We start from the raw sequence: 12,564 nt of genomic DNA, 5'->3' as shown, positions 1-12,564 counted from the left end.
TTCCTTCCACTTCTTCATTGGGCTTCTGGAGTGCCTTTGTCCCTTGCAGCTGGGCTAGGCCCCTGGAAGGCATTTGGTGTGGGTGGGCGACCAGTTTCCTCTTCACCAAACCCTCTTGGGGAGTCTCTTCCGTTGTTTAACACCATCACTACCAAGATTTCCCTTTGTTCAACCTAAGCCACTCTTCTTGCCTCTTCTGATCTCTTTCTTCTGATCTGTTTTCTTTTTTTGTCTTTTTAAGATTTTATAGATTTATTTGAGAGAGAGAGAGAGAGAATATGCACCAGAGTCGGGAAGGGCAGAGAGAGAAGGAGAAGCAGACTGCCTGCTGAGCAGGGAGCCCGATGCGGGGCTCGATCTCAGGACCCTGGGAAGGCAGACACTTCACCAGCTGAGCCACCGAAGCATCCCTCTTCTGATCTGTTTTCAATGGAAAGGAAGAAACAGAGTGACAGTGACTGCTATCTGTTCTAATAATTCCCCATAGCTACATAAAAATCACTAAATCATTTCTCAGCCTTTCTTGCCAGACTAAATACTCCCAGCTAGCCTAACATGCCCTTATATCATGTCCACATCCACAGGGCTCAGCACATGAGCCTAGCAACCACAGGTAGCAATTTGTTTAAGCCACACAGAAATGGTTGCCAGACGCAATAATAAAGTCAGGTTTCTTTCATGGCACCTGTCATGTTCTGCTTTGACCATGGTTAACATGTTTCTTTCCTCACCCTTGCATGAGACCACTTGACTCAGAGGGCCGATAACCACGTCTGAGCCTTCCCAGAAGCGAGCTCAGGGCCTGGTGCGTAGAAGGCCGCCCTGTGCATTAGTGAAGAAGGAAGTGCATTTGGGAACTTGTGAAAAGCTCGCAGCAAGTCCCGTACGGTTATGGGTACCTAGAGGAACCCCTGGGTTGGAGACCGTGAGGGTGATGCTCTGTGAAGAGGGCAGCCCCCTGATTACCTCAGCTACTTTTTCTATCAGGGCACTTTCTTTTGTGCCATCGGGACACAGGTAGCCAAACAGAACCGAGAGAAACAGTACAGCTCAAGCATGACGTGGCAAAAGGCAGAGTGAGCCAAAGAAGTCACTCTTGCTTGGTTCTTCTGGGGGGAAAGGAGCCAACACAATGCCTCTGGTCAGAAGCAATCCTGGTAGTTAGAGTGTTAATGTGACATGACCCCTCCTCTCTCAGCCTAGTCCTCTTTCCTTCTCGGACTGTTCTGATAAGGGGCCCTCAATGAGTTAACCAACCGACCTTCCTTCCTTCCTTATACTCCAATCCCTTCCCCCCAAAGACATAGGTTTCTGTTTGTTTGTTTTTAAGATTCTTGCAAAGCTTATAATGAAGCTTTCCTGCTTCCTTATCATATTACAACTTTATACTTTTATGCGCAATGACTCAGTAACAAAGATGACGTCACCCCGGCTCTGCTGAGTATCGTCCCCTCACTACCAACCATCCCAGGCATCCAGTCAGGACACAGGAAAGATTTGATCACCGATGTGATCCTAAGAGGCTCTTTGTAGCTGTCTCTTTCCATCTGTCTCCTGGGGACTCCCTCTTCATTAGGAGGGAACGTTGGTGAAATTACATGCTTTTTCTCAAATGTACGGGTAGTGACCGGTGAAGATCATTCCTCCCAGAGCGGGCACCATGGACAGGGGTATGGGCGCCGCTTCCCTCTTCAGAGAAAATTGTCCATGAAATAGACCAGAATGGGGACTCTAGGTTTAAATAAAAGTGCCCGGGGCAGACCCTGCAGGTAACGGATGTGGAAATCATGCATAGAAAGAGCACCGGCAGCTTCCTCCTCCAGACTTGGAAAGATCGGTGTGTTTTGGTTGGATGCTCATTCCTGGCTTTTTTACGGCAAAAGAACGTTTTCCTTCCACAGTGCCTGATAGGAAAAGTGTCCTGAGCCTGACAAATATCCCGGTAATCTCTATCTTAGGACACCTCTCCGCATACCATGGAGACTCTGGCTTTGTGTGGGGGCAGGCAGAATCCTTTTCCCTTCCACAGCCTCAGCCCCCACGCCTTCCCTTCTTCACAGGCACAACGCACTTGATTTTAACTAGTGTTTGGGGATTTTGCTTCTGTCAGTGAAAATAAGCTTGTTCTCACTTGGCTTCCCTCGGCCTTTTCATCTATTCTCTTGGAAGCTGACTGCTGCCTCATAAAACAGCATGAAGCTATTATGGGCTCTTTAATCATCTGATGCATTGGAATCCCTTGGCAGACCCACTGTTCCTGTTTCAGGGGAGCCCGATGACCCTGGGCTTGACCTTGCCTGATCCTTCTTTTCCCTTAAAATCCTCCTTGGTGTTACCTACATGCCACTAACCGGCTCGTAAAAGTGCTAGGTCATTGCCACACAATGAAAGGCTATTGGAATCTCCTTTAAGAATGTCCTCAACTGGCCGGGGTCCCTGGGACACTCCGGGGAGGATGCCCGGCAGCACTGACGTGCAGAGCTGGTCTTCTGTGAGGCAACACCAGCCCCGGCGCCGTCCACCTGCAATTTCCACGTTCCCCATGGTGTTTCCTAGATTAGGTAATTCTGACTTTATTTTGCAATAGAAAGCTGCGTTGTCCGACGTTATCCCAGCTTCTGTGATACATTTATAAGAGCTGACTTCTCCCTTAGGCTTAGTGAGGAAGCACTAACCAAACAGATTCCTTTTCTTAGTGGATTTCAGGAATTTCAATGGGAGCAACACTTTTGACCCAGACTCCTACTGTATCTATCTATCTATCAGGTACTATGAATTCCGACGTCTCTCAACAGGGCTGCTGGTAGCAACCGACAGAGCACAGAAAGCTGAGATCAGATGTAATGTGTGTATTTCCCTACACGATGTGTTCTTCCATGTGTTTATAGCCGCATTGTAACTCTGCCCATCAAACCAGCTTTTTCTCTCCATCCATCCAGACATAATCTTGGTTACTTGCACTTGCCAGACATTACTTCAGATTACTTTCTGTCATTTATTTGGCTTAAACCCCCCCAAATCTTGGGCCTTTCTGCTCCCATGCTAGGAGTGGTAGCATTCCTCTGGCCCTCGCAGCCGTGCTCTGCACTGAAAGACCGAGCGAGCTGACTTTAACACCCCTTTCTCTCACCCATCAAAGACACTCACATGCACATGAGCCGAATCATAACATCTGGCAACCCCAGGAAGGGAAAGGACCGTAGGAGAGATCTTCCACAAGGAGAACCTCCTGAAATGCGATGATTAAACCCACAGAGGCCCCAGGGGAAATCTGGTGGAAGGATTAGCAGTGTCCCTCAATGTGATACAGATCACAGGGATACTAGGTGAAGGAGTGAAGAGACGGGACGAAAAGCTCATATGTCCTCTACGGGAAGAGGCATGTTTGATTGTGACTAATAACTCTGGAAAGCAATGTGGCCTGAGAATGGCTTATGGTTGTGGGAAAATTATCCCAGTTCCCTGCCAAGGTCACTGAGGGGCTGGGCTAGCTGCCATATAATTTAGACTTGCAGAAGGAACTCATCTAGTGTACCACCTGCCCTGAATGACTCTAAATTTAGTTGATTTTTTCCCCCCGTCAGCAGCCATTGCTGGCTTTTGCCTGTCTCTCCAGCTTTTTACCGATTTCCAATTTTCTTCCCCAAAGCCAAATAGAACATACTCTTGGGGCCAAGTATTCTTTCTCATGTAAGAAAGAACATAAGCAGAGTCATTTCAAGGCCCAAGAGAACAACAAGAAGAACGCTTTCTCCTCCTCTGTCCCCCCAGACCCCCACTCCCATATCGGCTGCCTATTGGGGGAGGGGAAGCAATGCTGTTGAATTTGGAACGACAGGCTCTTTTGCCGAGAGTGACAAGATCCAGGCACACTGGATCCATGATCTCTCTGTTGCTAGTTCCAACTATTCATGATTCTGGCATACGCAGGCGTGAGTAGAAACTTCAGAAGCCACAGTCCAAATATTTTGGGCAAGAGTCATTGAGGCTCCTTTTGTTTCATACTACCCCATGCTGGAGATTAATTTGCATCGTGATGTCTGAGCTGGGGGAAAGCACATTCGCCTGGTTCGCCTGATGTTTACGGCATCTGCAGTACCCGGGGAACAACAGTCCTCTCTCTTCGAAAATGAAACTTAAATGACCCCTGGGACTTTCTTCTCTGTCTGGACGTTTCGAACACCCACGGAAATTCAGCATATGTAATCTGTGGATTTGTGCCGAGGGCTTTTTTGATCCACAGCCTTGAAGGGGCACTGACGCTCTTACCACATGTTTGGCTGTACTGTTTCTTGCCATCTTGACTTGTGTTCTAGGTCACAAATTTCTAAGTCCTCAAAAATGTCCTTGTTCAGGAGTGCCTGTACTTGTAAGCCTGGTGGTGGGACTGATCCCTGCCCTTCACTTATCTCCTTTGGCGGCTGTCACCTTCACCTTTGTATCCCCACGGCTTAGATGGGTGTCTGCTGCTCAGAGAAGGTGCTTAGAAACTGTTGAGAGAACAAGCAGGTGCCCCCGTCCCTTTTTTTTTTTTTTAAGATTTTATTTATTTATTTGTCAGAGAGAGAGAGAGTACAAGCAGGGGGAGCGGAAGGCAGAGGGAGAGGGAGAAGCAGCTTCCTGCTGAGCAGGGAGCCCGATGCAGAACTCAATCCCAGGACCCTGCGATCATGACCTGAGCCGAAGGCAGATGCTTAACCAGCTGAGCCCCCCAGCTGTTCCCCTCCCCGCCCTGTCCCCTTTTCCTGCCATCCCAGCATTCTGTTTGAATTCTTTACCTCTGTGCCCATCCCCCTTGCTAGTGTGCAAGCAGCTGGAGGGGAGAATCCCGCGTCTAGCTGACTCTCGCAGCCCTCAGAGCACAGCGGTTTGTATGTAGTAGGCGCTCAGTGTGGGTTTAGGGATCTGTTGAACAAATACATTACCCAGTTTAAGTCTCTCCCGGGCAAACTCCCACTTGCTGGCATCATAAGGGAGACGTTCGCACTGCTCGTCCAGGGGAACTTCGTCTGGGTCCATTATAATTGATAGGTAGTCAGTCTTTATTTCAGAAGACTGAAAAAGAAAGAGATCTCAAAGTCACCAATAAGGAAAGAACTTAAAAAACCCTGGATATCTAATTTAAAACCATACCCGGCAGCATCAGCTGCTGTATCGGTTCATTTGGTTGAAACCGTGCGGCTGGGTACAGAAAGTACCCCTCTGCCTAGTCCAATGTACATCACACTTCCCGTTAAACAGCCCCTTACTCTTCTCACGACGCATTTCCGTAGGCTGGCTCCGCCATATTGTGGCAGATAATATGCACCCAGATGCTCCGATGACCTTGTTGCTTGTTCTTAGACCATGATCAGATGATAGTCCTTCTCCAAAACATGCAAAGCGTTTCTATCAAATCATTCCAAATGATTGCCTGAAAATAACTTTCCATGGCCATTCTGTGCAAGCAGGGATAGACATCACAAGCCAGGCCAACAGTGAGAAGTGCGACTGTGGCTTCTCCGCAAGAAGTGAGACTGTGGCTTTTCCTCATTTGCAAGAAAGGCCAGAGGTGGCGAAGTGAACCCAGGAGCCCTGGGACAGTTGAGAGGCATATTTCATGTGAACTATTTAAATATACTCAGAAGGCCTGACCCTGTGGTTGCTGCAGCTACCTGGAAACACTATGGGGTCCGTTGGTAAGAACAGAATATTTCCCTTTAATAAGGAGTGGAAGTTGATTATTTCAAAGGCCGAGGCGTCCGCAGGGCATGGGACTGAACCACAGCCATGCCCTGCTCCCTTGGCCGTTAGTAGGGTTGTCAGGTAAGGCCGGCGTTTGCCTTCAGCTGCTTCTTGTATCTTGGAAACTACAGCAAGCCCAGAACAGACCCTTTCTTTCAGAGCGTAGATAACTGGATTTACATTTAGTGCCTTAGACTCTTATCAGCGGGTGTATTGCCTGTTACTTGAGTGTAGACGTGAGGATGGCATTTCTCTGGGCAGGTCAGAAAGGAAGGCTGCTTACCCGTATAAGGTGGGTTTTGGTAAAGTCTTGCCCAGAAGTTCCATCGACTTCATTTCAGTGAGTTTTGGAACCCTCTCACGTTGCCCTTCCCTAGGCAGGACCAGAGTTCAGGAAAGAAGTCGCCCTCTCCACACACACCATTTCACGCTCGCCCGCATTCTTCAGCTCTTACTCACCCTGTTCTGGGCTGTCACAGCTCACCTCATCCATCACTTGCAATCGGTCTCCTTCTCACAGAAATTATCACTAAAATGTGTGACAAATAGCTCAAAGGAGAAAGATCTGCTTGGCCTCCAGGGCGAGTGGAAACCAGAGAAAGATACAGAACACATTTGTCACCAGCTGCATTTGCCACTGGTGCTAATATGTGAGAGCCAGCCCGTCAGACACTCGCGCGAGTCTAGAAGACTAGGAAGGCATACAGATTCCTCTCCCAGGGTGCTGGGTGTGCACTCGAGAAGCCACCAGAATAGGTGCTAGGACTATATTTGTCAATGTCCAATACAGCCAAGGCCATGAGAAACCACCTCCAATCTTCAAGGCGCACAGGCTAGCTGAAGCCTACCAAGGAAACTGTCCATGTTGGGAGCACCCGTGGGGAGGCTGGTGGAGGTGTTGAGAGAGACGGGGGATCAGGCAATGAAAGACCATCTCCCCAGGGAATTTCATGGTTTATCTCAATAAGGCAGATGAGAGGAAACACCAGACAAACCTCAAGTAAGGGCTCGAGGAGAGTTAGATAGTAGAATCTTAGTTGACAAATATTTATTCTTTCCATTGACATTAACACTGAGCAGCTACTAGGTGTTTGGCATGGAAGTTGCATAGCTAAGTGCTTCGGAGCCCAGGCCTTGAGGCTGGCTGCCCGGCTCTGAGTCACAGATCAGCTCTGGACCAGCACCTAACCTTGGCAAGTTGCTTAACCTTTCTAAACCTGGCATCCTTATCTGCGAAATAATGATAATGACGCTGCTATCTCCGAGGGTTGTGGTGAATATCGCATGAAATGATCCATGTCAAGCTGCTAGAATGGGGCCTGGGACACAGTAAGCATCCATCAGTGTTAGCTCGAATTCTAACACTGGCCTATGCGGCGTGGGGGTAAAAGGATAACATCCAGTCCATATCAAGGAGGAATTCACTTGTGGTTACAGAAACCACATGGAACTAGTTTTTGAGGGTCTGTATCTCTTTGCCTCCTACAATTAATCACCTTTCAAATTCTCTAAGGATTCTCTTCTGGAGAGAATCATCTCTTGCTCTCATCCTTTCCTATTGACATCAAGATTTCAGATTTTTAGAAATACCAGGGCCAATTTAGTCCCAATTCACCTTTCCAGGTTTATTCCATTCTGCTCCTGTGTGCTCCTTCCCTCCGCTGGGGAGTGGGGAGGAGGAGGGTTGGCTGCGTTTTTCTGCTTCTCTCCTTCCTGACACAACCTTCAAACTCTTTCTCTAAACTTCATTTTCTTTGAAGTTTTTTCCCCCCTTCCCTCCTTCATAGCCTTTGGACCACCCTTCTATATTCGGCAAGCGCTGCTTTTGTTAGACTTACTTCCCTACATGCTACATCTCCCCTTTCAAAATGCCAGTGGTGTGACCTTTGTGTCCATCCAAAGTAGTGGCCTTCGCTGTCATGCCTCAAAACCAATCACTCCACACAGCTGACGCCTGATGTTACGTATTACCGCAGAGGGCGCCTGCTTAGCCTTGCCTCTCCTATCAACGCTATAAAGGACACCTTGTTGGTTTTGGTTACTAAGCTTAAGATCGCACAACCTGGATTCAACACTCAGCTCCAACTCTGACTAGCTTTGTGACTTTGGACAAGTTATTTGACCTCTCTGAACCTCACTTACTTTCTCTTTAAAATGGGAATGATCATATATCTACCTGTTTGCGTTTCTGGAAGGATTAATCGAGATACTGCATGAAGAGCTCGGCATAAGACCTGGCATGATCATAAGGGTTAAGAAATCTCTAGAAATGGAGGAGGCCTCCTTGATACTTTTCAAGTCCTGTTGATTTTACCTGCTAAATATGTCTTGAATTCTAATCGCTTAGACTAAGAACTACCATCATTTCTCACTTGGACTAGTAGAAAGTCTTCTGGTAGGTTCCTCTCTACGCACGCTTGCCTCCTCTGGTCCATTCTCTTAGCAGCCAAAATTCTCTTTCCAGACACTGCTCTCTTACACTGATTGCCTCCTTTTGCTTAATAACACCGCTCCCTGCCCCCACGCCCCCGGGCTTCCTTTTCCTTCCAGAACACAGACTAAATTTCTTACCTCAGCCTGCAAGCCCCTGTGTGGCCAGCCTTTGCAGACTCTCCTCTCCCTCCTCACCTCCTACCTTGTTCCCTCCACTGCAGCTACATTGGCCTCTGTCAGGCTCTCATTCCCAAGGTGTCCCTGTCCTGCCCCGGCCTCACACAGGCTCTCCCTCTGCCTGAAGCACTTTCCCCTCACTTTTCGGCCCCCTGCTCCCTGCCTCCCTCACAGGACAACTTTCAGTTAGGTGCCTCTAGTGGCAGGTTCACATTTGGCTATGTAACTGGTGAAAGCCAGGCTCCTCTCCAGATCGCACCCTCCGTGTGTCCTCTCTGCTGTCACCCGAGAGCCTGACACCAGGCCTGGCGCTCTGCATGGAGCAGGTGCGCGGTAAATGTTGGAGACATGAATGAATGGGTGAGAGCATGTGGGCTCTTCTCCCCTGAGCTGCGGAGAAGCAAGTGGTGCTGCAGGTGTAATGATAGAAATCGGAGGTCCTGCATTCGGGCCTGAACCTCACAGCAAAGAATGTCGCCGTGCGGTGCGGCTCAGAGGACATGGAACGGCCGTGTGCTGCGTGCGCTCCCATAACGTTATGAGACGTCAGTCAGAGGCGGGTTTCTATTTTGCTTTTTCCTTTTTATGCTCTTGGCAGAGCATAAGAGACTTTGCAGGTCTTAGGCTGAATTTAAAGATTTTACGACACATTTTTATATCAAAAACATCCCTTCTGTTTCTTGGAAACAGTCCTCTGTTCGTTGCTCTAGGTTTTCGTTTGAATCCTCCCCTTGATGGCTGAGAGGCGTTGTAATGCTTCATTTCTGGTGGTCCCCAGGTCAGAGACAGAAGCCAGGGGGAGGGGACTAGAGTCTAACATGGGCTCAGTGCCTGCTCTAGACGTGAGGCAAGCATTTTAGAACATGAGGTAAAGAGGAGCATAGAACTTCCTCAGAAGTGTTCTTACCCTTTTCAGTTTTCGGATAAAGAGCGTTAACAGGAGCCAGAAGAGGGTTGCAGCCACACAGGTGCATGTCAGAGTGATGAGCTCCAGGTTGGACTTGTCTGAGGTTCCTGGGGAGAGAAAACCCATCAGATGATCCTCAAAAGGCACCATCCAACTCAGAGTCTTTGCGATTCTAGAAAACGGGTCTAGTGCCGCTGAATGGTTCATCACGGCGAACGTAATCTGCTGGCACAACAGTCTGGGACAGGTCTCCTCTTACCTTCTGAGTCAGGCAGGGCGCGTGCTATTATTATCATAAACTCACGCAGAAATGAAAAGACTTTCCAGAAATTCTGCGGTTGAGCTAGCAAACTCTGTAATTCCAGAAATAGCTAATTAAAAAATCAGAGGAGAAATTTTGAAAAAGGAAAAAATTGAGGCAGGAACAAAAGCCCATTAAAGTGCTAAATCTGGAATACGTGAAATCTCCCTAATGGGTTTTAGAGGAAATTCTAAAGAAAAAGAAAAAAAAATAGTAAAAATGACATAAAAGCGCTCCTTTGGGACTCACAAAATTCTTCTACTTTGATTTTAAAAATAAAACTAAAACTCAAGGACTGTCACAATCGTCTGCTCGCTCCTTTTGGAACAGCCGGGCCAGACTGCCCACCTCCTGCTCCCCACTTCTGGCTCTATTTCTGACCTTCGCAGCAGCAGCTGGCCTGCAGGGGCTGGGATGCCAAGGGGGTCCTTCCCAATCCCCTCATTTCCCGGAATCACACTGAGATCAAAAGCTGAGCAGTTCCCCCACCACCAAAAAGAAACGACCCCAAGTGTTCAGGAGAAGCCCCCAGAGAGCAAGATCTTTGGGATTTGGAAAGGAATGCCCCAGTGGGCCAGAGCAGTGGTTCCCTACTTACAGACTCCAGGGGACAGTTTCTGGAGAGTTCTAAAGTAGTGCCTTATCCTTTAGCCTCATTACAAGGAGACAGAGGCTTTGTATTAAGCTAGGGAAGAACAAATGGAACTTACTCTCTTTAGAAATAATGATGTGGGGGCACCTGGGTGGCTCAGTTGGCTAAGCGACTGCCTTCGGCTCAGGTCATGATCCCGGGGTCCTGGGATCTGGCCCTGTGTCGGGCTCCCTGCTCGGCGGGGAGTCTGCTTCTCCCTCTCCCTCTGCCTCCTCCCCTCTGCTCATGCTCTGTCTCTCTCTCAAATAAATAAATAACATCTTTAAAAAAAAAAAGAAAGAAAGAGTGACTGGTAGCATTGAGCACTTCCTGTGTGCCAAGCACTCACAACGATGCTATGAAATAGACGGCAACGGTGCCCCCATTTCCTAGACCAGGTGCCACACCTTGTGGGCTCCTGGTTTCAGCGGAACAAGGAGGTACTGAATCCTACTGCAGGTGACATTCAGTCTGGAGGAGATGGGAGGATGAGCCAAAGAAAGTTGTCACACTCAGGGGGCTCACTCCCAATCTAACCGAGACATAAGGCAAATACAAAGAAATGAGGGTTGAGGGAATCTAATGCTTTTTGGAAGAGGCGACATTTGAAATGGGTGGTGGCCTACGGAGATGAGGCGGGGGAGGACACAGGGGCAGAAGGGACGGCAGGAGTGCGGACCCAGAGCTGGTAAATGACGGGCCACACAAGGCAGTATAAGGCCAGGCCAGGACCCGACCACAGAGAGTTGGAGCACCTGGGTGAAGGGTTTAAACTACATGCCACACGCAAGCTGTTGGAGCCAGGGAAGTTTCTCTGAAGAACAGCAAACACACAAGCTAGAAAGCTGAGCCGCTTCCTTCTTCCCTCTTTTCCACGTGCTTCCTGCAGGCCACGGTCCCAGCTGCTGCGGATCTTTTTGTCTAAAGGGGAAATGCACATTTTCTCCCCAACCAGGACAACACAAAGTCCCGCCCGGTCTCCTTCCATGGCTCAGGAAATTGTCACCTCCTGTCCTGCCTGGCTCTCACTGCCTACCTCGAGGCCCCACCAGCTGTCACCTGGACCATGGCACTTGCTTCCTGACCAGCCTCGACTCCTCCCCCCCCCTCCCCCGGGCTCTCCTCCTCTCTAAGCCAGCGTAACTTTGCCTCCGTCTAAGTGCCATCACAGTCCACCTCTGCCCCCGCGGCCGTCAGGATAAAAACCCAAGTCTTTGGATCCTTTGTGCCCAACCTTGCCTGTCTCTTCAGCTTCATCTCCTACCACCCTCCCACTGGCTCCAATCGCATCAAAATTCTTGCAGTTTCTTAGCTCGACCAGCCCTTCTGCACCTTGTGCTTTGGCCCTTGCTGTTTCTCTACCAGAAAATAAGCTGCCGGGGGCTGCGGCCACATCCTCTTCCTCTTTATGTCCCCGCTCCTTGGACCAGGTGAGAGAGTGGATAAGTTATGACGGGCTTTGCCGCCAAAGAGTTTCATGAAGCGGGGCGCCTGGGTGGCACAGCGGTTAAGCGTCTGCCTTCGGCTCAGGGCGTGATCCCGGCGTTCCGGGATCGAGCCCCACATCAGGCTCCTCCGCTATGAGCCTGCTTCTTCCTCTCCCACTCCCCCTGCTTGTGTTCCCTCTCTCGCTGGCTGTCTCTATCTCTGTCAAATAAATAAATAAAATCTTTAAAAAAAAAAGTTTCATGAAGCTTTCGAAGGGTTCAGGGTCAAACTCCTGTTCGTGGGCATTAATCCAACGAACACATGGAACACCGCCTGTGTTGCAGGCTCTGTTCCAGATGCTGGTACGTGGTGGGAGATGAAAGGTATGGTCCAGAGTTCACAGGCTGGCATTCACATCTGACCAGGCGAATAGGTTCAGATTCCGGGGGGAGCCGCAGAACGTAGGACTGTGGTTCTCCTGCTCACTGTTCTGACGCTGGTGTTTAGAAGAGCGCCTGGCCCTGAGCAGGCATCCTGAACAGACTGGGTGAGTGAGGGAATGCATCTGGCTTCATCTGCTGCTCTGTGAGCTTGTGGCTGCTTCCCTGAACCTCATGAGAATGAGAACAGCTTTCTCGAAGTAGTTTCGAAGTACGATAAGCTTTTCTCTGTGTACCCTCTCGATGGGAATATTGTAAGCTCAAGTTCCTCTCCCATGTGAAAGGTCTCATGCTGCCCTGCTGTATACACACACACACACACACACACATACACACACACTCTTCTCTGCTTATGCTGCAAGTAAGTTTCGTGGAATCTGATTGGGACCTGGTCAGGCCATAGTGGCCTTTGGCTGCTGGAGATGCCGACAGCATCTTGAGACATGGCACTGTGTGCATTAAACTCTGCAGAGGCCTCCTGCCTGGAATGCCCCGGGAGAGGCCCCCTCCCATCGTGGGAACT

At 49.3% G+C, this 12,564-nt stretch overlaps 1 protein-coding gene across 2 annotated transcripts in view; it reads right to left on the bottom strand.

Annotated features, from left to right (window-relative positions):
* The window catches only part of FLT1 (fms related receptor tyrosine kinase 1), a 171,316-nt gene that overhangs the window by 30,233 nt on the left and 128,519 nt on the right, over positions 1 to 12,564 (bottom strand). For both annotated transcript variants that reach the window (XM_045797039.2, XM_087865221.1), the window contains exons 16-17: positions 9,242 to 9,348; positions 4,926 to 5,055 (exon numbers count right to left, since the gene is read on the bottom strand). In XM_045797039.2, the coding sequence (XP_045652995.1) occupies positions 4,926 to 5,055; positions 9,242 to 9,348 (237 nt within the window). The remainder of the gene's footprint in view (positions 1 to 4,925; positions 5,056 to 9,241; positions 9,349 to 12,564) is intronic.

This window comes from Ursus americanus, chromosome 10 (genome assembly GCF_024610735.1).
Source record: "Ursus americanus isolate L20-20 chromosome 10, mUrsAme1.1.p, whole genome shotgun sequence".
NCBI classification, from domain to species: Eukaryota; Metazoa; Chordata; class Mammalia; order Carnivora; family Ursidae; genus Ursus; species Ursus americanus.
This window is presented reverse-complemented; position numbering and strand designations above follow the sequence as displayed.